The 24,580-nt window shown below is 36.9% G+C and overlaps 1 protein-coding gene across 7 annotated transcripts in view; it reads left to right on the forward strand.

The window, feature by feature from the left end:
• ESD (esterase D) overlaps window positions 1–23,943 on the forward strand; it is a 25,530-nt gene extending 1,587 nt beyond the window's left edge. The window contains exons 2-11 of one of the 7 annotated variants that reach the window (XM_081814918.1): window positions 2,812–2,860; window positions 4,629–4,730; window positions 5,240–5,314; window positions 5,898–5,986; window positions 10,487–10,585; window positions 12,248–12,372; window positions 13,628–13,747; window positions 15,267–15,365; window positions 17,748–17,915; window positions 23,714–23,943. In XM_081814918.1, coding sequence (XP_081671044.1) covers window positions 5,247–5,314; window positions 5,898–5,986; window positions 10,487–10,585; window positions 12,248–12,372; window positions 13,628–13,747; window positions 15,267–15,365; window positions 17,748–17,915; window positions 23,714–23,794 — 849 coding nt within the window. In that variant the 5' untranslated portion in view covers window positions 2,812–2,860; window positions 4,629–4,730; window positions 5,240–5,246 and the 3' untranslated portion in view covers window positions 23,795–23,943. Of the gene's footprint in view, window positions 1–2,811; window positions 2,861–4,628; window positions 4,731–5,196; window positions 5,342–5,897; window positions 5,987–10,486; window positions 10,586–12,247; window positions 12,373–13,627; window positions 13,748–15,266; window positions 15,366–17,747; window positions 17,916–20,623; window positions 21,032–23,713 lie in introns of those variants that run through there. The other 6 variants (XM_081814920.1, XM_081814922.1, XM_031039107.2 and 3 more) reach the window with 6 other exon arrangements.
• Window positions 23,944–24,580: the final 637 nt, after the last annotated feature.

Here is a 24,580-nt window from a genome sequence, read left to right on the forward strand (position 1 = left end):
AAAAAAAAAAATAGGACAGTAAACTTTATATGTTTTTTATCACAATTTTTTAAAAATCAAATAAAAAATAAATCAAAATGGCTAACAATTGCCTGTAGGCCATGTTAGGCCTGAGTATGTAACGGGTATAGATATCCATTAAACAGTAAGTTTACATGTATTAAAGCCCTAGGCTTCCGTGCAGGATTGATTTTAGTGGGACATACAAGAAGGAAACAAAGTAGGAGCCTAAGTTTTAATTTCTTTTGTATAATTAGAATGGTGGCAGTGGGAATTCAAAGCAGGGGTAACTTTAAGACGTTTCACACATAGATTGGGCAAGACAGGCGTGGATGAAAAGAGAGGCAAGAAAAGGAAAGAAAAAAATGGTTTGAAGGTGGGAGATACACACTTAATTTTAAATTTATTTTTTATTTTTATTTTTCGAGAGACAGAGTTGGGGAGGAGTGAGAGAGAGAATCTTAAGCAGATTCCAGGCCCAGTGGAGCCCCACATAGGGATCGATCTCATGACCCCGAGTTAATGATCTGAGCCAAAATCAAGAGTCTGGTGCTCAACCAACTAAGCCATCCAGGTACCCCAACACTTAATTTTAGATGTGTTGGGTTTTACTAGCTGGTAGCCTATCTTGGTAGAAGGGTGTAGTAAGACATTTAAATTCTGGCACTAATGCATGAGAATTATTGGGTCTAGAGATGCAGATTTAGATTCTTCCACCTAGAAAATGTGGTTGAAACATAGGGAATGGGAGTTAGGGAAAGAGTGCATGCGAAGAGCAAAGGAAAGGGAGATGGAAGAAGGGGAAGGAGTAGAAGAACCCAGATAGCAAGTTTTCTCTGAAGAGAGGATTTGAACAGAGACATGATGGTGAGCAGTACCATAATCCGATGATGCTGGGGAGACCTGTGTAGGTTGTAAGAGCCGGTGGAGTGGGACACCCTGAAAGTGAAGAAATGGATCAAAATCCAAGGAGTCCAGAAAGAATGAGAACAAAACACAGAAAGAGATAGAGACCTGAGACTCATCAAAAGAAGAAGGGAATGGGTGAACCTATAAAGAGCACAGCTTTCTGGAGGAGGATGGCATTTAGCCTGAATAAAGAAGGAAAAGAAAACTAAGATTTGGCAAGTTGGCCTTCTGGGGGAACAGATGCTTCGTGAATAAAGATGATTTCTCTTTAATAGCTTTTACCTGATTGGCTTGGCAGTGCACTTGAGAAAACCTTTCTTCTCTGAAAAATATTGATGTTCACTTCATTGACTTTCTAGAAAAATTGTGTAACACCCACTGGCACTGTGAAACTGTTGTTTGTTTTTGTTCAGGGTTTTTCTTGGGGGAGGAATCTATTTTGTGTTTTGCTGTTCTACCCCACTCTTTCACTCCATTTTTCCTACAAAATACAATCCAAGAACCTAAATAAGATACCCGGCAGATAAAATGACACTGACAGGCCTACACGTATTGTGTAAGTTTCTGTTTATTTCTTACAGTGTCGCAGCGGTCCCTTCATCATTCATAAGCCCATTTTTCTCAGCAGTTCATCCTTTCTAGCCTGTCAGCCCAGCAGTCCTGAAGTCCTCTTCTCTTCCCTTTTTCCTCCTGTGCAACACATTCCATCTACACCTCTTAGCCAAACAGGTCTGCACTTTCTATCTCTCTCTACTCTTCTAGCCACTCCCATCTCTCTCTACTCTTCTAGCCCCTCTACTCTCTCTCTCTCTACTCTTCTATCTCTCTCTACTCTTCTATTTCTCTCTACTCTTCCAGCCTCTCTACTCTATCTCTACTCTTCTCTCTATACTCTTCCAACCCCTCTACTCTATCTCTACTCTTGTATCTCTCTCTACTCTTCCAGCCCCTCTACTCTATCTCTACTCTTGTATCTCTCTCTACTCTTCCAGCCCCTCTACTCTATCTCTACTCTTCTCTCTCTACTCTTCCAGCCCCTCTACTCTATCTCTACTCTTCTATCTCTCTCTACTCTTCCAGCCCCTCTACTGTATCTCTACTCTTCTATCTCTCTCTACTCTTCCAGCCCCTCTACTCTATCTCTACTCTTCTATCTCTACTCTTCCAGCCCTTCTACTCTGTCTCTACTCTTCTCTCTCTACTCTTCCAGCCCCTCTACTCTATCTCTACTCTTCTATCTCTCTCTACTCTTCCAGCCCTTCTACTCTATCTCTACTCTTCTATCTCTCTCTACTCTTCTAGCCCCCACTCCTGTTTTGTTTCCTCTCAGCAGTTGATTATATCTCATACTAACAAATTACACTTTAAATTTTTTTTCTATTTAATTAAAAAGAAAAAAAACCCCACACAACTTTCTTCATAGGAATCTTAGTCCAGCAGAAGTTCTTGCCTGCCTTGTGGCAAAATAAGTATTAAGGTAGTTCGATTAAGGGCTGAGGTGATGGGGTGATGCTATTCCCTCAGCTGCTTTTGCCATGCTGCCGTATCCAGAGTAGACAGTCAGTCTGCCTCAAGAGAAGAAAATGTCTCTGCTCAGAATGTGTTGTGCCCTGCACATGTCTGTATAACCACTGTTGTCAAAAGTATGTCCTGTTTGGGGCGCCTGGGTGGCTCAGTCGTTAAGCGCCTGCCTTCGGCTCAGGTCATGATCCCGGAGTCCCGGGATCGAGTCCCGCATCGGGCTCCCCCTGCTCGGCGGGGAGTCTGCTTCTCCCTCTGACCCTCCTCCCTCTCATGCTCTCTGTCTCTCATTCTTTCTGTCTCAAATAAATAAATAAAATCTTAAAAAAAAAAAAAAGTATGTCCTGTTTATAAACCACTTGGTCTTTTCATTTTTTTCAGGATCATCTATCCTTTGGTGCAGGCAAAAAAGCAAGTAGCAATTGGTCAGGTAAATTTAAGTTTTATTTCTTATGTGTTACTTGGAAAGTTGGATGAAAAAGCTAATAACTTACTTTAAACTATGTTATTTTTCACATAGAAAAATTTTAGTGAAGAACGTAATCACCTAGTATATTATTTCATATATCATAGTGTATCTAGTTCTTAGCTCATGTCAGATTTTTTTATTGAGTGTAACTTTTTTCTTGATTTGTAACCAAGGTAATTTCTAAAATGGGTGGTTAGAGGAAAAAACTTTAAAAGCTTTGATTTTATTTTTTTCAGCTCATTCTGTCAATTGAAAACACAGCATTTTAACTTGGTTTTCTCTGATCAAAGGGGAAGTACTTGATTTTGAATTTTAGTTAAAGCACATTAAAAAAGCAGAAGAAATAAACTAGTTGTGCTTTACTAAAAAAAAAAAATAAGTCATAAATTATAGAACAAAAAAGATGAAGGACAAGCAGATTTTTAAAACTTTCACATAATTGGTAGTCAGAAGTTAATAAAATAATTATTCATTAATTCAACAAATAATTATTAGTTATTTCTTATGCACTAGATATATGCTCAGAGTGCCATGGTTTGGGAAAGCAAACATAGCCCTTACTAAATTTAAGAAAACAGGACATCCTTATAGAATAATTCAGCAAAAAAATTCTATTCCTTGGTCTCATGTGTGTATGCTAAAATTATACGTCTGTGTTACTGTATTATTTAAGCTAGGATCATGAACAAGAATAGCTGAAGTTAATAATAATTAATAACATTTGTGAGCAGTTTAAGAACTGCTCTCTTATGGATTAAATGCATAAACCTGTGAATAGAAGGTAATTTCTCTGTAATTGTAAACCCTAATCCTATAAATTTAGTCAATCTCAGAGCATCTAAAAAAAGAGAGTATATAAAGACCCTCCAAAGAAGCAGTAGAACATAGCAGCAAAAAGTAGGGTTGCTGATGTCAGGCTTCCTGGTTCAAATCCCAGCTTTCCAATGCAAAACTAAGTATTTAGATTTCTTGAGGAAATTACTAAAAGGTAGGATTGAAACTAATCTTATTTAGAATTTTGCAAAGACAGGGCACCTGGGTGACTCAGTTGGTTAAGCAACTGCCTTCGACTCAGGTCGTGATCCTAGCTAGCTAGGGTCCTAGGATCAAGCCCCACATGGCTTCTTGCTCAGCGGGGAGCCTGCTTCTCCCTCTCCCTCTGCCTGCTACTCCACCTGCTTGTGCTCTCTCTCTCTCTGTCAAATAAATAAATAAAAATTCTTTTTAAAAAACGAATTTTGCAAAGACATTTCCAAGATTAACTTTTTAAGATTATTGTTATGTATTTTTTTAGAGTAACCCTAACACCACAACCGATCAGCATACTGTTCTGAGAATGTCAGTAGAAATTATGTGGAACATATTCACTGAGAAGACCACTAGAGTGGTAATACGTATTCCTAGCATCTGAGGATTGTTTATTTAGTGTGTATGGCTAACTGATTTATAATAAGGAGGGGAAGGGAATCCTTCCTGAGAGATACGCATCATAAGCAGTCTGGTTCCTCTCTGTTGAACAGGCACTTCTGGTACGGATGGTTTACTGACTTTTTTTGTATTATTAAAAATTAATAACGTGTGGTATTTTAACATTTAAACTTAAAATTTTTTATTTATGAACATTTAAAAGATTTGTCTGAGAGAAAAGAATTACCAGACTTCAAAATCTGCCATCAATAAGCTGCACTTTTAATTCACTTATGTTTTACTTGTTGGTTCGTTTTAAAAGGGAGAATTGTTGACTAGAAGTTGTGCATCATTTTCTCAGAAAAAATCTCATAGGATGAGGAATTTGGTCTGGGTGCACGTATAGCAAAGTGGCAATCACGCTGTAAGTGCTCGATAAATGTTACCGCTTATTGTTACCAAATCATTATGGTGACATCATTTTCCTCCCATTTTAAAAAATCAGCTATAATCAGTAAGACCAATTCTTTGATTCGTTTGTTACAGTTGACAGGTAAACTATTAAACAGTTTTTGATCTTCTGAGCTAAAGTAGTTAATTAGTAGCTTGTTTATACTTTCCCTCTTTCTGAAAAGAATTTGGGGCAATCCACAAAAAGAAAAAAGAAAAAAAAAAGCTTGTTAACCAACTGGATAAATTAGTGTTGACCTACCAAAGTACTAAAGTTTCCTAAAATGCATTAACAGCTCTAAGTGTGTACATGAAAGTGAGTCAGTTTCTTAATGTTATTTACCAGAGAAAATTAGCAAGTGAAAAAATATTCTCAGTGGGAAACAGTTGTGTATGTTGGCTAATTTATCTGAAAACAATTTTGTTTCAAATTTTTCAAGAACTAATGTTCTAGAAATTAATAAGATTAATCTTCACTAATAGGAGAAGAATGGCATTGAAGCAGATTTCCAGCAACAAGTGCTTTGGAGGATTGCAGAAAGTTTTTGAACATGACAGGTAACTACCAAGAAGATAAAATTTTAGGTATCTCTCATTCTGCTTCCATCTATTTGATTCCTTAAATAGACCCATGAAAGATCATTGTTGCACAAATTACCATTTACATGGAAAAAATACCTGTGGTTTTTATCAAAATTACCTCATTTGTGATATTAGTGATTATAATAAGATATTAGTGACAAAGAATAAATTAAAGGTGTGGTACATTTCAGTGCCCATGAACAAACATAATTTAATATCTTTAGAATTCATTTTTTATAAAAGCTGATTTGTTATTTCATACATCTCTTTAGAAACAAAAACAATTTTTCTTTTAGTAATACTAGTGCTATATTGAGGGTATTACATTTATTCTAATTTATTCCCCCCCCCCCACATGACTTATGTGCCATGCACAGCAAAGACCCAGGTTGGTTAATAGATCAGTATGCTAAATTGGCCCCATTCTTTTTTTAAGGGCCAAGTTATATTCCTTAAATGTTGGTGGAATCACTTATTTTAGACATTAAATCACTTATTTTATGTTTCTGTCTTAACCAGTGAGAGGCATTGATTTTTTCTGTCATGGTTAAAATTACAGTGTTGAATTGAACTGCAAAATGAAATTTGCCATCTACTTACCACCAAAGGCAGAAACTGGAAAATGCCCTGCACTGTATTGGCTGTCTGGTAAGTGTTATTCATGTGAGTTTTAGAAAGGAATTTCTTTTTCTTTTTAACTGCCTTATCTTCTCTTTTATCTTGACTTATTGGTGTGCTTACTGAGCCATTTATAAAAGACTTTAGGAGCCTCTTGTAGTCTACTCCTACTTTATCCTGAGAATAATTTCAGACCTACTAAGTTATATTTATTTCACTTCTTTTAAAACTAAACCAAGTAATTTAACAGAGAATGTAAAATTCCGGACTCATTGGCAAGAGCTTAGAAAAGTTACTTACTTAATTTGTACCTACCTAAGAATTTCTGAAGTTTGTAGAGATTTTACCACTCAAATAGAACAATCTTAGGTAAAACCAGAACACCCATGATACACTAATTAGAAACTACAGACAAGGGGCGCCTGGGTGGCTCAGTCGGTTAAGCGTCTGCCTTCGGCTCAGGTCATGATCCCAGTGTCCTGGGATCGAGCCCCACATCAGGCTTCCTGCTCAGCAGGCAGCTTGCTTCTCCCTCTCCCTCTGCCTGCTGCTCTGTCTACCTGTGCTCTCTATCTCTCTGTCAAATAAATAAATAAATAATCTTTAAAAAAAAAAAAAAGAAACTACAGACAAGTAACTTCTTTTTTTTGGTGGGGGGTACCAAATTACTTTATTTGAAGAATGGTACAAATGAAAGAAGTTAAGTAGATGTTTTGGTACAACTTACAGAAAAGGTAAAGGTAACCCCAACATGCATGCACTGCCTTGGCGACCAGGGAAGTCATGTTTTAATCAGACTCCATCAATCTTCTCTGGCAACAGTCTGGAAAATCACAAAAGAACACTAAAGTTTGTTAATCTGTGGCGAATATTAAAGACTATAGAATGGATTATGAGAGAGTAAAGTTTTTCCACCAGTAGTTTGAAGCTGTCTGCTAATTCTTCCACAAAATGTTGTTGGCATTTCATCTTTAGAAGCAACCATAAGGAGAGGCTCGATAGAATCTAAATTATATCATAGAGTGCTATTTTTGTCACTTTAAAATTGCTTATAGCTTGGATTTTAATAAATCCCCTTTTACATATGTTTTACCGAGGATAAGCCCCAAATACCAGTCGTTTAAAATGAGAATAAACATTTCATTTTGAAAGGTAAAAATTAAGAGCCTACCTGATTGTTACTCAACAACCTATTTCTGTGATTGAAAAAAGCAAACTGATTTTGCTGGAAGAGCACTGGGTATTACCAAAAGCAGCAAGAACAAAATTGCATGCTTGTTTTAGAAACAGAGTACTGTGTAGCTGAAGATGACCTTAGAAATCATGCAATCTATAGAAGAGGTAACTGTTTCATAGGCCCCGAGAAGTTATGTATTGACCGAGATCATGTAACAGAGTGAACAAGTTTTCTGACTTATAGCCCAGCGCTGTATTTAGTCTTTCCCCTGTTCTTTTTGCATTGTGTTTCCGGTGACGGCTGCTGGAGCCCTGTCTCCGGCTGTAAGTATAATAACGTAGATCAGAAGTACCAGGGTATTGTGTAAGACGTGCTGTAGTAATAAGGCCCTAAATTTCTAACCAAAATTGGAATCTATAATATATATCATCTGAGCTTTATGAGTATAAAACATAGAATTTGGGTTTGTTTACGTCACATGACAGGACAATTTCCTTAGTGAGATGCTGAAGAACAGATAGACTTTGGAGCCTAAGGCTTGATTTTCTTTTAAAAAATTAAGATTGTCTGACTATACATTTGAGAAATAATGGCAAAAGAATTTCAGGATATTTAATTCCTGGTATGTTGAACGAAAACAATGGCAGAGAGACTGACATCAATTGTTATATTTCTAAAATTACTCAATTAACTAAAATTAAAGCATCCAAACTGAAATTCTAAAAGATGGTCCTGATGGCATGGTCTGCAACTTTCCAAAGTCATCGTGACCATCGGAACAGCCCTTCATTAGCCCTATACCCAGGAGCATTGAAAATATGTGTCCATATAAAAACTTGCACACAAATGTCCATATATTACATTATACATTATTTATAATAACAAAAAAGTGGAAACAAACCAAAGGTCTGTCAACTAATGAAGTAAGGAAAATGTGGTATATCCACACAGTGGAATATTGCTCAACAACAAAAAGGAATGAAGTCCTCATAGACACAACATACATCTTGGATGAACCTTGAAACCATGCTAAATGAAAGAAGTCATTCACAAGAGACAACATATTGTTAAATTCCATTTATGTGAAGTGTCTAGAATAAACAAACCCATAAAGACAGAAAGTGATTACCTAAGGCTGAGGAGGCGGGGATTAGAAAATAGGAAGTGACTGCTAATGGGTATGGGTTTTCTTTTTGGGGTGACAGAAATATTCTAAAATTAGATAGTGGTAGTGTTCCATAGTTGTAAATATACCAACAGTCGTGGAGTTGTACACTTTACATGGGTGAATTGTATGGCATCTGAATTCTACCTCAATAAAGCTGTTAACCAAAAAAACCCGAAAACTCTTCATAAAAGTAAGCATAGTTGATCAAGTGGATGTTAATTAGTAACCATCTTTATATTCTTGAGAGTAATTCTGCTAGTAGAATTATCTTCATTTCTATGAGTCTGCAGTTCATTTCCTAATACCTTAATCAAGGAAATTATGTTCTAACTAGAAAAAAATAGATTTTTCTCTGGTCACTAAACATTTACATTTCCCAAGTAAAAGACACTCTGCACTGTGTCCGAGACACAATTCAAGGCTTTTTACATTATCACATTTAATCCTCATAGACACACTATGAGATGATCATAAGCAATATTAATCCCCATTTTTCAAATGAAAGAACTGAGACTCACAATATTCAAGTGACTTGACTGATTTTGGTTAGCCAGTAAGTGGCTGAGTGACATCTTTCTAACCAGATCCTGTCTGAAATCCTCAAAACCCATTCTTGTTACCCTCTTACCTTGCCTCTGAACACATTTGCATTAAGGTCATCAAGACCACTGACCTTTTATCAGTATTTGGGGTAGTTCTCCATCATGATACAGCTCCTGTATCTCTGGAAGATGGATTGGGAAGGAACAGAGTGAACAAACAAGGACCTTCTTCCCCTGCTATGACTAGTAAAAGTATGTATGTCCTAACAGTTTAAACATGAACTCCCGGGGCGCCTGGGTGGCTCAGTCATTAAGCATCTGCCTTCAGCTTAGGTCATGGTCCCAGGGTCCTGGGATCGAGCCCCGCATCGGGCTCCCTGCTCGGCGGGAAGCCTGCTTCTCCCTCTCGCACTCCCCCTGCTTGTGTTCCCTCTCTCGCTGTGTCTCTCTCTCTCAAATAAATAAATAAAATCTTAAAAAATAAAAATAAATAAATAAATAAGTAAACATGAACCCTCAAAACACTTTATCCAATGATACTTGTAACTTTGTATCTTGTAATTATTTATTAATTTAATCCTCATTAGCAACCATTTCATAAGTCCCTGTGCTGGCTGCTAGGGGATAAATAGAAACTATAAAAGTGTTCCGTAGTTAATTCATACCGCTTCGTGCATACTAGTCAGCTTTGATGTCACTCATTATCAGATATGGTGGGATATTTGGCATTGGCCACTGGAAACGGGGTGTTGGGTTAGGTGGTACTTAGCTCATCCATCTATTGCCAGTTTATTCTTGGCCCTTCTACTATAATAAGAGGATTCAGTCTTCCCTTCTATTACATGACCGAAAAGCCTATAGCTAGGAAAAGCAGCAGAAATATCTGGAAAAACTGAGCTAAAATTTAAGGAGCTATATGGTAGCCATTTCTCTCTTCTTAAAACACTGAGGAATACAAAGATGATCAGGCTGAATTCTGTTTATAAAAAAAATTAAGTTATTTATAGTATTATGCTGACTTATTGTGAATATTTATGTTTTGATGCAGGAACAGTAACATGTTTAATTAGCATGTTTGACAACACCCCACTGGGTTGATACAACATTGCATTCTACACCATATTGCCATTCTACAGTTTGAAAAATTCTGAATTCCCAAGTACATCTGGTCCTAAGGATTTCAATGTTTGAAACTTTAGTGAGTGACTTTGAAAGGACAACTGTGGGAGCATTTAACCTAAGACAGTTCTTAGATTAATACTACTATAAATTTTATGAGAAAGGGAACTTTATTGTCTTCTTTAGAATCATTTCTAAAAAAAAAAAATAGTGTTTTAATAATACCAAGTGAGCTTGTTTTCCTGTATTATAAAAGGGTTACATCATGGGGCGCCTGGGTGGCTCAGTCGGTTAAGGGTCTGCCTTCGGCTCAGGTCATGATCCCAGGGTCCTGGGAGCGAGCCCCACATCGGACTCCCTGCTCAACGAGGAGTCTGCTTCTCCCTCTCCCTCTGCCCTTCTCCCTGCTCATGCACTCTCTCTCTTTCTGTCAAATAAATAAAATCTTTAAAAAAAAAAAAAGGGGTTACATCTTATAAACCATCCACAGTGTAGCATGAGATAACACTATTTCTGATCTTCAGGTTTGACTTGCACGGAACAAAATTTTATATCAAAGGCTGGTTATCATCAAGCTGCCTCCGAACATGGCCTTGTCGTCATTGCTCCAGATACGAGCCCTCGTAAGTATTCTCAGTCCAGAGATCCTTGTTAAATCTTTCAGACTAAGTTGTAAGTGGTATAATGTAATATTATTTTATTTTTTATTTTTTTTATATTTTGGCTATTATCTCATTAATCTTTCAGATGATATCAATACTCTAAAATACCATGCTATATATTTTCCTCACTGTGAATCTTACTCATGACATCACTCTTATGAGAGGGGACCATTTTGCTAGTCCCATTTTATAGATTAAGACACTTCAAAACATGGGGCACCTGGGTGGCTCAGTCCTTAAGCGGCTCAGGTCATGATCCCGGAGTCCTGGGATCGAGCCCCGCATCAGGCTCCCTGCTCAGTGGGAAGCCTGTTTCTCCCTCTTCCACTCCCCCGCTTGTGTTCCCTCTCTCGCTGTGTCTCTCTCTGTCAAATACATAAATAAAATCTTAAAAAAAAAAAAAAAAGACACTTCAAAACAGAGACTGAGCAACTTGATTAATATATTCGCACTAATGCCAAAATGCATAAAAATATTTCTATTCCATAGGTAAACTGTCCTGTCATGAAAATTATGTCTTTTCTCATCTGCTCATCAGTCATGCATTTAACGTGTATTGGTTTTAATATAAATAACTAGAATGCTTACATTAGAGAAATGAAACTATCAAATATTTGAGAACTCAATCCATCAGAGAGTTAAAACTTACTTTGTGACCTTAGAAAGTGTCAGGAAATGGAATTTATTAAATGCAGCTAAAATTATCTGGAAGATAAATGGCTGGCCTTAGGAAGTAGTACATTTGCTTTCACAGGACATATAATACACCAAAGCAAGACATACCTCACTAGAAATGTAATAAAAAGTTTAATTCTGAGTAGTATTAAAAATATTAAATGCCTAGGAATAAACTTTTAAAATATGAAGATTTATTTTTTACAAGAAATGTAAAATTTGCTAACAATCATAAACAAAGGCTTTAATAAATGGAAAAAGCCATGTTCCTGGATGAGTGTACTGAATATCATGAAGAGGTCATTTTCCTGAAATTACTCTATGTATTAATGTAATTCTCTTGTCTCAATGGTTGGCTTTTTAACCACCTGCAAGCATATAAAATAAGACCTAATAAATTTTGAAAGATTATAAGAAAATCCTATTGGGGGATGAATAAATAGGGGAGATACAATGGAATGATTCCAAAGTACATACGGAGACATTTTCAGTGCAAGATAGTAATCTGAGCACAAGCATTTGTCTCCTCTTCCTTCTAAGAGAAAAAAGTGTTGGTAATAGGGGAGGGTCCTCAGGGAAGGAATCTCAACACATTTTGGAAGAATAGAGAGAGGATATAAGTCCTTTGACAGGTAACAGTGAAGAAGCGTATATTCAGAATACATAGGAGGGCACTTCATCCACAGAGAAAGCCAATGTGCCTCCCCTTAGCAGTGAATTCTCCTGCCTGGAAGGGCATTCCCTCTCTCACCTCATTGGCTAGAACTAGTCACGTGGCCCCATTCAGGGATAAGAGGACCAGGGAGTATCCGCCGGAAAAGGCAGAGAACTGCAATATTTGGTGAACAGCTCAAATGCAAATGAACTTCCAGATTCATTTAAAAGAGTGTTACTAAACATGGGTCATTGCTATGGAGTGGATGAGGCCACGGGATGTTTCTATGATAGGTGGCTGCAATATTAAAGGAGAAGATGAGAGCTGGGACTTTGGCACTGGTGCTGGGTTTTATGTGGATGCCACTGAAGATCCTTGGAAAACTAACTACAGAATGTACTCTTATGTAACTGAGGAGGTAATTTCATTTATGTTGTATTTATCAATTGATGATTACGAATAGTTTGGGACACAAAGTCCTTCTAGTCCTGAGAATTTTAAACCAGGGTATGGTATTGTTGAATCTATTTGGCACATATTTATTGATTATCTTAGTGAACATTAAAGTTTACTTATACGGTAGTCTTATTTACTACAATTTAAATTAATATTAAGTACAATTTTAAAGAGGATAATAAATATATTGATACCTGTGTATACTACCCAGATTATACAAAGAAAACAATATATGAAAAAACTCTGGCAGCTGGTTTATTCAGACATATATTATAATGATTAACCAAGGCTTACTTAGAAAGGATATGTAAGGGTAAATCGTTGCTTCTGTTAATATTATTTATGTGCAGTTTATGCGTTTTTCTAAATTTTATATGATTTTAATTGTTAATGTGTATATCATAAAAACCCAGAAACAATAATATAAAATTTTAATCACCCCCATTATTCCATCCCCCAAATAATAACTATGTTTTGGTATATTCCAGACTTTTTTTTGTACGACCAGTTTTCATACAGTTGTAAAATTTTTTATCTTGTTCTTTTTTTTAGTTGTATAAAATATTTTCTAATACTCTATTTGTAACATAACCTTAGTAATTGCATAATATTCTGTCAGATGTCATAATTTAGTTTTTCCTAATGTAGGATATTTACATATTTACATATATTTCTTACCACAGTAAATTTTACTGCATTGGTTGTCTTTATGTATAATTTTTTTTCCCTAAGGACTTTTCCCTAGAATAGATGCCAAGAAGTGAAATTACTAGATCAAAAGTTAAGACATTTTGGGCACCTGGGTGGCTCAGTTGGTTAAGCGACTGCCTTCGGCTCAGGTCATGATCCTGGAGTCCCGGGATCGAGTCCCACATCGGGCTTCCTGCTCAACAGGGAGTCTGCTTCTCCCTCTGACCCTCCCCCCTCTCATGAGCTCTCTCTCTCTCAAATAAATAAATAAAATCTTTAAAAAAAAAAGTTAAGACATTTTAAAGGCTTTTCTGCATCGTCTTCTTTAATTTGCTTTCTGAGGATTACTTTTCTCCAGTGATACATTAATAATCCTTGTCTACCTGAGACTTTTTTTCATCTTTATTAGTTCATAGTATTGTAAGACTGTGATTTGGAAGTGTTAATTGTGTAATTATTTTATATGACTTTGAAGAAGTCTAAACTTGTTTCTTTCATATCTTTTGTCACACTATTAAATTCTCTAGCTTCCGCAACTCATAAATGCCAATTTTCCAGTGGACCCCCAAAGGATGTCTATTTTTGGCCACTCCATGGGAGGCCATGGAGCTCTGATTTGTGCTTTGAAGAATCCTGGAAAGTACAAAGTAAGATTACCGAAGCTTTCAGTGACAAGTATTTCTCTTGGATAATATCAGTTAGGAACTTTCAAAGAGTGAAACTAGGATATTGTTATTTTATAGTACTGGGACTAAACTTTTCTAGTGTTGGGAGTTTCAAGGGGCTGTAGGGGAAGAGTATTAAATTTGACCACACAGTTATATGCTCCAGAATCAGAAATATAGGAATTCTATCACAGTTGGTCTACTAGAAGTATGGTAAAGCAGTTTTTATTGCTTCTATTCAAACTATAGTTTTCTAGGCATTTTTTTTCTCCTAAAGCTTATTCTTATTACTGTGGCGGTGTATATCACTTAATATTTTTACCAGGAATACCTTTGTTAAGTTGACTTTAATTTTCTGAGGTAGAAAATATTCATGATTTGTAAAAGTTTAAGTATTCTCTCTTCTCATTGCCTCTGATGGAAATTGGATTGCAGCTTAACTGAAAAATAACACTGTCAGTATTTCTATTCATTTTTTTGAAACAGTATAGCTTCACTTTTTTGTCATTTAAATAAGCCAAGTTGGAATAACCACCATATGTAAAATGTCCTGGGCAAAGTCATGCCATCATGTTGAAAAAGGAAATGCTGAAGCAGTGATAATCTCAGGAGCTTCTGTCTTTAACATCACAGGGCTGTCAGATACCTCAAGATTTGTTTAATCCATGTCCTTCCCTTAGAAAGGACTTCTTAGCCATTTCAGGTGTGCCCCTGAGAAATGACAATATTTCTTAGAGCAGTTTCTTATTGTGGCACCAGATATTTTTCTTTTAGCAGACTTTATTACAAAGTTGAACTAATTCATGGCTTGACAGTAGGTTTTTAAAATAAGGTCTTATTTTCCATTTTTTGTACATAAGACAATTACTTTATTACGTTTAAGGGAGAAAATCAAATTCAGTTGTTTTTTGTCCTTTAAAAAAGGTAATAGACATTGATAAATATATACTTTTAGAAGCGCTCTGAAACTGAACGATTCCATCTTTGCCACTTATCCAGTTAAAAACAACACTGCATAGAACACAAATTTTAATGCATTGCTCAATGCTTTCTTGGCCCTCTTTAAGAGAAATAATGTGTTTCAGATTTAATAACAGGTTCACAAAGGTGAGTGTAAACTGTTCTATATTACTACTCATTAGTTGTAAGTGGAAAAAATGAGTGGAAACTGAATATAAACTTGCATGTGTTATTTAATGAAATTAATTATTTATTGAAATTATTATTTAATGAAAATGTAATGTATTGCTTTACAGTCTGTTGGCACCTGTGGTTAATTAGCTCTCATAATAGAACATACAAAAGATGTATCATGGAGAGGCCTACAATCTCAGCACTTCATATAACCAATGGAAAATTGTTCACAAGTGTTTTCATGGCAAGTCAGAGTTTATAAGCAAGTTGCAAATAAATTTCTGAGTTTTTAAGCAAGTTGCAAATGTTTGTTCATATTTGATTTAGCAAAATATAACTTGTTTTTAAATTTCCTTTGTTTCTGAAGTCTGTGTCGGCATTTGCTCCCATTTGCAACCCAGTGCTCTGTCCTTGGGGCAAAAAAGCCTTTAGTGGATATTTGGGAACAGATCAAAGTAAATGGAAGGTAGGTACTGGGATGGCTGTCTTCATACTCATTCTTAAGTTTTCAGATTTGTGAAAAAGCTACACACCACAGACATTATATTCCTAACTCACTAAAAGATCCAGAGCTAAAATAATTAACAAAAGAATATATGTAGAACAAGATCAACAACAAAAAAGCCCGGTTTTCTAATTGTATTGAATTGTGGTGGATGTTCTGAAACTACATTCTTTATTCTAATGATTAATTTTTGTGTTTATTTCTAAATTAACATTACCAATAAATACCACATTTTATTATTGACTTTAGATTTGCCTCTTATTAACCATGTACGCAGTTGTACAACAGGAAGCATGAGTCCTGGCCTTTTAATTATTTCCTGTATCTGTTTCAAAATCCAGCATTTCTCAGATTTGGATTTTAAATTCCAGACTTAAAAGTTTTTAAAAATAGATATTGTGTAATGTACATTTATGTGAACCTTCCCAGTAGCAAGATTGCTTTTTCAAGCATGGGAGCAGATGCTTCAAAACGAAAATTTAAAAATGGCTCTTTCTCCCAAGACCCATTTGACTTTTGTGCAGAAATAAGCTATTTGCAAACATTGCCAAGAGTTTGAATATTTGGCAAATGCATTCATCATCATGTTAACAAGTGGAAAATACCTGAGTGGGGGGAAGAAAAAAATTTTTTTGACTGTTGTGTGTTCAGGGGGCGTCATTCACACATGGATCTTAATTTTATTTAAGATTGGACATTGAGGGCGCCTGGGTGGCTCAGTTGGTTGAGCAACTGCCTTCGGCTCAGGTCATGATCCTGGAGTCCCGGGATCGAGTCCCGCATCGGGCTCCCTGCTCGGCGGGGAGTCTGCTTCTCCCTCTCCCACTCCCCCTGCTTGTGTTCCCTCTCTCGCTGTGTCTTTCTCTGTCAAATAAATAAATAAAATCTTAAAAAAAAAAAAAAAAGATTGGACATTGAAATTCTAACAAATTGGAGGGTTAATCTTTTAGGCACTAGATTAGAATTCTGTTTTGTTTAGGCTCAGATTTTTATTATATTGGAAGAATGCAGAAAATGATTACTGTTAGGTACTTTGAGAGCTGATGGTGCATGTACTTGGGTGTTTGGAGGCCTTGCCACTGTGCAGAGCCTGAGTGGAGTTTGAGATCTTAGGTCACAAAGGTGATGATAACCTTTCACATCCACACGGGGCTTAGGTTCTGATGGGAGAGTTGGGTAAAAGACCAACTGGTGGGGTGCCTGCGTTGCTCAGTCAGTTAAGCTCCGACTTGTGATTTCAGCTCAGGTCATGATCTCATGGGTGGTCAAGCCCCAAGTCAGGCTCCCCACTCAGCGGGGAGTTCTGCTTGGGATTCTCTCTGTCCCTCTGCGCTCTCTCTCTCTCTCAAATAATAAATAAATCTTAAAAAAAGAAAGAAAAAGACCAACTGGTTGGAAGAAAGGAGGGGAGAGGTAGAGGCACAGGTAATATATAAAGGAATCTAATTCTATAATTTTTCCCTAAGTGGCAGTAGATTTTACCATCTTAATTATGTTGCGTTTAGGCTATTTAATTTAGTGTTGGAATAAGGAGGCCATGCAGAATTACGAAGTCACAGAGCTTAGAACTAGTTGGACTTTATAGATCCCCTTCCAGTCTCTCCTTATAAGAGTAAAGAAAGCAAGTCTTAAAAGCAGGTTACTTTAGAAGGGGAACTCTTTGGGTTTTTGTTTGTCTTGATTGGTACATAGAAGTTGTGATAGTGAATATATATGAATAATCCAGAATACTTAAAGGTGGATGGTAAAATATGAACTTGTAACTAGTGGCAGCTCCTCAGATAACAAATTTGAGGGGTTGTTTATATGATTCAGATTATGCTCATGGGGATAGCAGACATTTGGTGCTGTTCAACAGACCGCAGAAGAGAAGGCTGAATGTATTTAAGTCTGGAATTAGAGCCAAAAAGAAGAGGCAACAAAACAGACTATTTGAAATAGAAAATATCTGGAAATAGAAAAAGATAAGGAAGTTAGAAGAAATAGTCAATTTGTGGAGGGATTTATAAAGAAAAAAAATTACGATTTTAGAGTTGGGAGGTGATTAAGAACCTCAGAGGTTTAGAAGAAAAAAGTCTGTACTATGAAGAATGCTGAGATACAGAATTCTTGCCACTGGCCCAGCATTGCTTCGAAGTAGAGAAGAGGCTATAAGTGGGACATAGATTTCTGAAGACCTTATAAATAAAAACCAGGCAAGACAACGATAAAGCAGTTTTCCGGTTTAATCATCCTTAGAGCTTAAATAATGTTAAATTTATATTTGGTTCTACTGCATTTTGTTTTGAAGAACATATTTCTGGGCACTTTCAAATTTATTTTTCAATATTTTTCTTTTTCTAGGCTTATGATGCTACCCATCTTGTGAAGTCCTACCCAGGTTCTCAGCTGGACATACTAATTGATCAAGGGAAAGATGACCAGTTCCTTTCAGATGGACAGTTACTACCTGATAACTTCATAGCTGCCTGTACAGAAAAGAAAGTCCCTGTTGTTTTTAGATTGCAAGAGGCAAGTACTAGGAAACCTCAGCTTGTTCTAAGTAACTATAAGGCAGAATTCCAGGGGCTCCTGGTTGGCTCAGTCAGTTAAGCATCTGACTCTGCGGGGGATCAAGCCCCATGTCTAGCTAATGCTCAGCTCTGGGGTCTGCTTGAGATTCTCCCTCTCCTTTACCCCCACCCCTGCTCGCTCACTCTTTCTCTCTAAATAAATAAATAAAATCTTTTTTTTTTTTTTTAAAGCAAGATTCCATAATACTTTATATTTCAGAATTTGAAAGTACCTCTGGTAAGGTATTTTTTAATTATAACAAGACAAAGTGAAATCCTTCTTATTAAGTTAATGATGCTTATGATCTAATTCCATAGAAAGAGGAAACCTGTAAACACTAATTCCTGTTTCTTCCTCCCTGTCTCCAACCTTTGGCTGCTATCATTCCACTTTCTCTGTAAGTCTGACTACTCTTAAGTATCTCATATAAGTGGAATCATATAGTTGTTTTCATAATTTCCTTTTTAGATTGTTCATTGTTAGTATATAAAAATGCAGCTGATTTTTGGGTGTTGCTTTTGTATCTTACTATGGAATCTTTAGGGTTTTCTGCATTTTGTTTTTTAAAGATTTTATTTATTTATTTGAGAGAGACAATGAGAGAGAGAGAGAGAGCACAAGAGGGGGGGAGCAGGAGAGGGAGAAGCAGACTCCCCACTGAGCAGGGAGCCCGACGCGGGACTCGATCCCCGGACTCCAGGATCATGACCTGAGCCGAAGGCAGTCGCTTAACCAACTGAGCCACCCAGGCGCCCTAGGGTTTTCTGCATTTAAGATTATATCACCAAATTGTGCATCTTCTATGCCTTTTTCTTGCCTCATTGCTCTAGCTAGGATTTCTAGTACTATGTTGAACAGAAGTGGCAAAAGTGGGCACCTTGTCTTGTTCCTGATCTTAGAGAAGAGCTTTCAGTATTTCCCCACTAAGTATGATGTTTGCTGTAGGTTTGCATTTATGGCTCCTGTCTGTTTTACAGGCTGAGAAAAGTACTTTGTATCTAAGGTCACACAGCTAGTTTACAGTAGAACCAGAATTGGAAGCAAGGTCATTTGAATGGAAACACATGTCCTCCTCTCATCGGTCTAACCATTCCCAAGCAAGGTGAAGCAGTGCTCCTGAGGAGCAAAGGGATGGAATTAGCTAACACAAGGAGAATTTATGCGTAACCTGCGATCTAACTTATGTAACAGATCTTAACGGTCTCCCTGGTTTCTTAATTCCCCTAATATTTTAATCATGTAAATAATATATGTTATATAATAATATATTTACATGTATATGTAGATAGATAGATAGATCATGTGGGAAAATATGTCAAAAACCAATATATTAGATATACCTTGTTTTCTCTGAGTGTCTGTCTTTAAGTAATAGTATTTTCTTAGATTAAACACTTATCAGAATTGCATGTTTTCAGTCAGTAACCAACTTTGAGAAACCCAAATACCAATTTGATAATAAAGTAGTGTGTTTAACTACATTAACTCTAGCTATAAGGAACGTAATAAACCATGTTTCTTTCCGAATGATTTCTTGGCACTAGCAGTGTTGGATGCCTCTTCTTCCCCCCTCCAAGGCGGTGCCAGGAAATTCCGTTGTTACTACCAACACTAAAGTTTCAGCCTGCCAGCAAAGACTGAAAAATCTCTGCAGTTTGTTATAAAAATAACACAGAAGTAAAACACTGATGAAATTCTTGGAGGGAAAAAATAAATCAGCTTATTTCTGAAATGCTTATATCCTAAGCAACTAAAAAACACAGTTGGGTTTATTTAATGAGGAGTCAAGACAAAATATTCAGTTCTTAAAAAAAAGGGGGAAAGTATTGAAATTACCAGCCGCAATCTTTAGCTCAGACACAATTTTTCGTTCACTTTCCTTCCGGCAAGGGCAGGTTACCAGCAAACTACCTGGTCTGAAGATGATGTTTAGACTTGTTATAATTGAACGAGCAACTGAGTAGACATGACTGGGCATGGCTCCGGAGACGATGCCTTCACGTTTTCAGGCCAACTTCCACTGACTTCAGGTTACCTCAGGTCTGAGAATCATATCTGCCTTATCATTGGCATATAAGTACAAGAGAACTGTACTTCTTTATGAAATGGGAGCAGTGAAGCATTAAGTAGGCTGAAAAAAATAGGGGCTATAGGGGCGCCTGGGTGGCTCAGTCGTTGGGCATCTGCCTTCAGCTCGGGTCATGATCCCAGGGTCCTGGGATCGAGCCCCACATTGGGCTCCCTGCTCGGCGGGAAGCCTGCTTCTCCCTCTCCCACTCCCCCTGCTTGTGTTCCCTCTCTCGCTGTGTCTCTCTCTGTCAAATAAATTTAAAAAATCTTTAAAAAAAAAAAAAATAGGGGCTATATGTAAGTATGTGAACTAAGGAGGAAGATCGAGAATTATTACAATCATGTACACGATTTACCCAACTTTATTTCTTTACCTCTTTTTGGTGTTAAATGCTCACACTCTATTTTTATACTCCTGTCCGAAAATTATGAGAGGTAAGTGTGGTGCATAGGGCTATTTGTTTGTTACCTCATAGAATTTTTCTTTTTTTGTTTTGACTTCAGCGAATCTAAATTAGAAAAGCACTAGATAGCAGAATTTTGATAGTACACAAAGATCAGATCTTACTCTGAAGCCTCATATGTCTTATTTCCAGTTATTGAAGTTACATTGTGAGGAAAAGATTTCAGTGACCTGACAGAAACTTCCAGAAACAATATTGAAGCAAGGCTATCCAACCTCTTCAAGTCCTCAGGCCCTATTTGAAGACTCAGAGGCTGTTTTGGCCTCTGCACTGCGTGTTAGAGAATAGTAAGAACATGGCACGGAATTCCAGAAGTGCAGGGATCTCGTGTCCCTGTATGCTCATGCTCAGCACGATTACCCAGCATGTAGGCTCTCAGGAAGTGCTTAAATAAACAAGTGAGCACCTTTCAGCAGTCTTCTTTGTATTCTGAAGAAACTAAATAACCCAGGGATTCATATCAGCTTTTCTAATTGGGTCTGGAAAATGTGTGGGAAAACACTGCCTGTTAGAATAAATGTTCATCATAGCTGCTGGCGCACTGCTGCTTTTTTGAGAGCTGAGGGAAGAATGAAAGAATGTGTTCATTTATTTTTATACTCTAAGAGAGTTTGTTACTGATGATTTTTCCATTTCAAGTGGGAGGTAGAAGACAAAACTAAGGCTCCTTCAAGTGTCACTGCATATATGGAATTGCACGAGCTGCTTAACATAGCAAACCAACTCAAAGAAGTTCATGAAAGGACCCACCCCTATTTAATAATATCAGTAAATAGAACAGGAAAACCAGTCAAGAACGACACATTTAGCTCAATTATATAAGCATCTTTTATCTAAACGGAATGCCAGTAGTTCCAATGTGTTCTCCTGCCTGTAAGTTGACATTTTTTTTCTTTTTTTATAATTTTTATTGTTATGTTAATCACCATACGTTACATCATTAGTTTCTGATGTAGTGTTCCATGATTCATTGTTTGCGTATAACACCCAGTGCTCCATGCAGAACATGCCCTCTTTAATACCCATCACCAGGCTAACCCATCCACCCACCCCCTTCTCCTCTAGAACCCTCAGTTTGTTTCTCAGAGTCCATTGTCTCTCATGGTTCGTCTCCCCCTCCGATTTCCCCCCGTTCATTCTTCCCCTCCTGCTATCTTCTTTTTTTTTTTTTTTAAATCTTTCTTGGGGCGCCTGGGTGGCTCAGTTGGTTGGGCGTCCGACTCTTGATTTCGGCTCGGGTCATGATCTCAGGGTTGAAAGATCAAGCCCCGCGATGGGCACTGTGCTCATGGAGAGTCTGCTTGAGATTCTCTCTCCCTCTGCCCCTCCCCCTGCTTGTATACGTGCGCTCTCTTTCTCTAAAAAAAAAATCTTTCTCGCTGTGTCGTGATAGGCCATTTTCTATTTTCTCGTAAAGGTGGATCTTCTGTTAAATATCACTGTGGAAGTTACGGGCATTGGCTTTGTATTTTAGATAGAATATACCGTAATCTTGTGGTACACTCCTGAGAGCTCAAAATTGTAACTTTGTTTTACCCTGGGACTTCTCTAATAATAATAATAATAATAAATAATAACAAGAATAGTCATAGCTACGCCGTGTGTTCCTGACACTGTGCAAGGCATTAAACCGCTGTGAAGCTGCATAAGGTTGGAGCCCTCGGTCACATTAGGGCACGTGCTGCACAGGGTGCCGGGGCACCCACATCCTTGCATCCGGACCTGTCTTCAGTCAGAGCCATCTATCGGTCTGTAAAAACTGGCAGGTGCTGCTTGGTCCTACATTTCCTAGGGTTTGTGGGTTGAAATCATGGGTCTGAAGATCCTGTTTAACCTTGGAATGATTGAGGAATTACAGGAATGGAAAATGCTTTTCTTTATGTTTCTCTCTAAGAAATGCCTTCAGCTCTAAATTGAACTAATTAACTGGGGCTGGTCTAATCATTGAGAAATGTGAAACCAAGTAAGTCCAGAGCTCAGCCTTAATTTTGACAACATTCTTGTCAGATTCATTTCTGTGATTTGGCCACAGGAAACAAAAGATCATGCTTTTAAGTTACTTTGATGACTTTGACCTGGAACTCTTTACTTATTAACTTCTGTTCACAAGATATATAACATTGCATATGTCTGAAAGTAAGAGATTAAGAACATTTACTGATTTCATCAAAACCTTAATGATTTGCTTTGTTCCTTGGAACCCAGTTGATATTTTTATTAGGGCTTTTTTTGCTTCTTAAGTGCTTAGGAAAATTCCCATTTTCTCTCATCAGAGACCATTGAATAAGCTAAAAACTTAAAAATCTTTCTTAGACTTTTACCTCCTTTCAGTTTATTTCACCTTATGTTTTCATTGTGTTTTGGAAGGGAGGCCACCCCCAAATTACCTGGTGTTTAACCCCCTTGGGTTCTTCCCACCTTAATTTTTTCCTTTTTCCTTTGAAAGCGTCATCTTACCTTGTACTCAGAGGATGCCCCGAGGAAGCATCTTCTCTCCATTTATCTAGATGTGGTTTTAATTAACCAGATAGCATGAGATCTGTTTATTACATTTTCTCTCTGTTTCAGAATAGTTTTCAAAATAGTTGACTGGCTTTTTACCCAGTGTGGTTTATTGCTAAGGGATGTCAGGGTTTAATGAATTATTCCTTTTTCCTCAAATAAAAATGTGATATGCTTTTATTGCATAGGAGGTGAAATTCCTAACTAGACTTAGGATAGCTGTGTTTGACTTCCCAAACAATGTTTAACCATTTGGCTGGTTTTTTGCTCTTTCTCTGTATTGTCTTTGTGTGCTTATTTTGTATTTTAACATTTTCCGTCTTACCGATGTTAGTGTGTTTCTTCTGTGAGTTAAAACTTCTTGTCTATGTTTCTGACTTCTTTAAATTCTGATTATTTTATTCCTTGTTGATATGACCACCTGTTTACACTGTACATTTGATTAATGTGTTATTTCCTCTCTTTGCATATTAATGGCAGCATCTAGAAACCAGGCTGTGCAGAATGTTTCTTCTTCTATTTTTGCTGTTCTTTTAATGTTCAGTGAAAATGTTGAAGTACAAGTATAATAAGCTTGATTTTGATTATAAGCCTTCGTCATGTTCTAATAATTTCAGGACTTACAAGAAAATTAAGTGACATGAGAGATATATTTAATGTCCTTAATATTGATGTTTCTGACTGATAAATATCTTACTGTTTCTCTCTTTTGTCTTCTAGGGTTATGATCATAGCTACTACTTCATTGCAACCTTTATTACTGATCACATCAGACATCATGCAAAATACCTGAATGCATGAAAACTTCAGATAAGAGGATTTGTTCAAGATTATATAAAATTTGTTCAAGATTATAAAAAGAAAAATGATTTCAAGACATTGGATTTCATAGTGCTAACAATGCATCATTCTGTAGTTGAATCACTTTCTGAATAAATACGTAAAACCTGCTTACAATTTAAAAGTTATTTTACCAATGTTCATATGGGAACTATTTAATACTTTACAGCTTTTGCAAGGTCATTTGGAAATCATTGTTGTATTAACCTCAGGCCACAGAATATATGAATATAATCCCATTTAAATCCTAGAATGCTAACTCAGGAACGGGTCTTAGAGGTAATTTAGCCTAAACCCCTCACTTTGTCAGGCTTGAAGTCTGTGAAAGCACGGACTGTCTTCATTATGTTCAGTGTTAGATCTCTAGTGTCTAGCAACTGCTTGGCTTCTAATAGGCATTTAATAACTGATTTGTTGTTAAATAAGGAAGTAGGCTCAGAAAGGTTAAGTAAGTTCCCCATCCTTACACAGTTACTTGTGGGACAGCTAAGATTAGAAGCCAGATTTCCTAAACCCAATCCAGTGATACTTCTTATCTATTAAGCCAAACAGATTTGTGGACATTGATTTCTGGAATCTCCCCAGAGACAAGAATTAAATAATCAGATTCAATCTGGAAATAGCTATATAAGGAAAGTTGTTTCATATGTTACTGTAAACAGTATTTTCCTTCAGTTACATGCAGAAATTTAGCTTGGTGAGCTCGCCAAGAAAAGTAATCCGTCTCTTCATAAATACCAAATTGTG

The sequence above is a fragment of the Leptonychotes weddellii genome, chromosome 3 (assembly GCF_054177405.1).
Source record: "Leptonychotes weddellii isolate Sample4059 chromosome 3, ASM5417740v2, whole genome shotgun sequence".
In the NCBI taxonomy this organism is placed as follows: domain Eukaryota; kingdom Metazoa; phylum Chordata; class Mammalia; order Carnivora; family Phocidae; genus Leptonychotes; species Leptonychotes weddellii.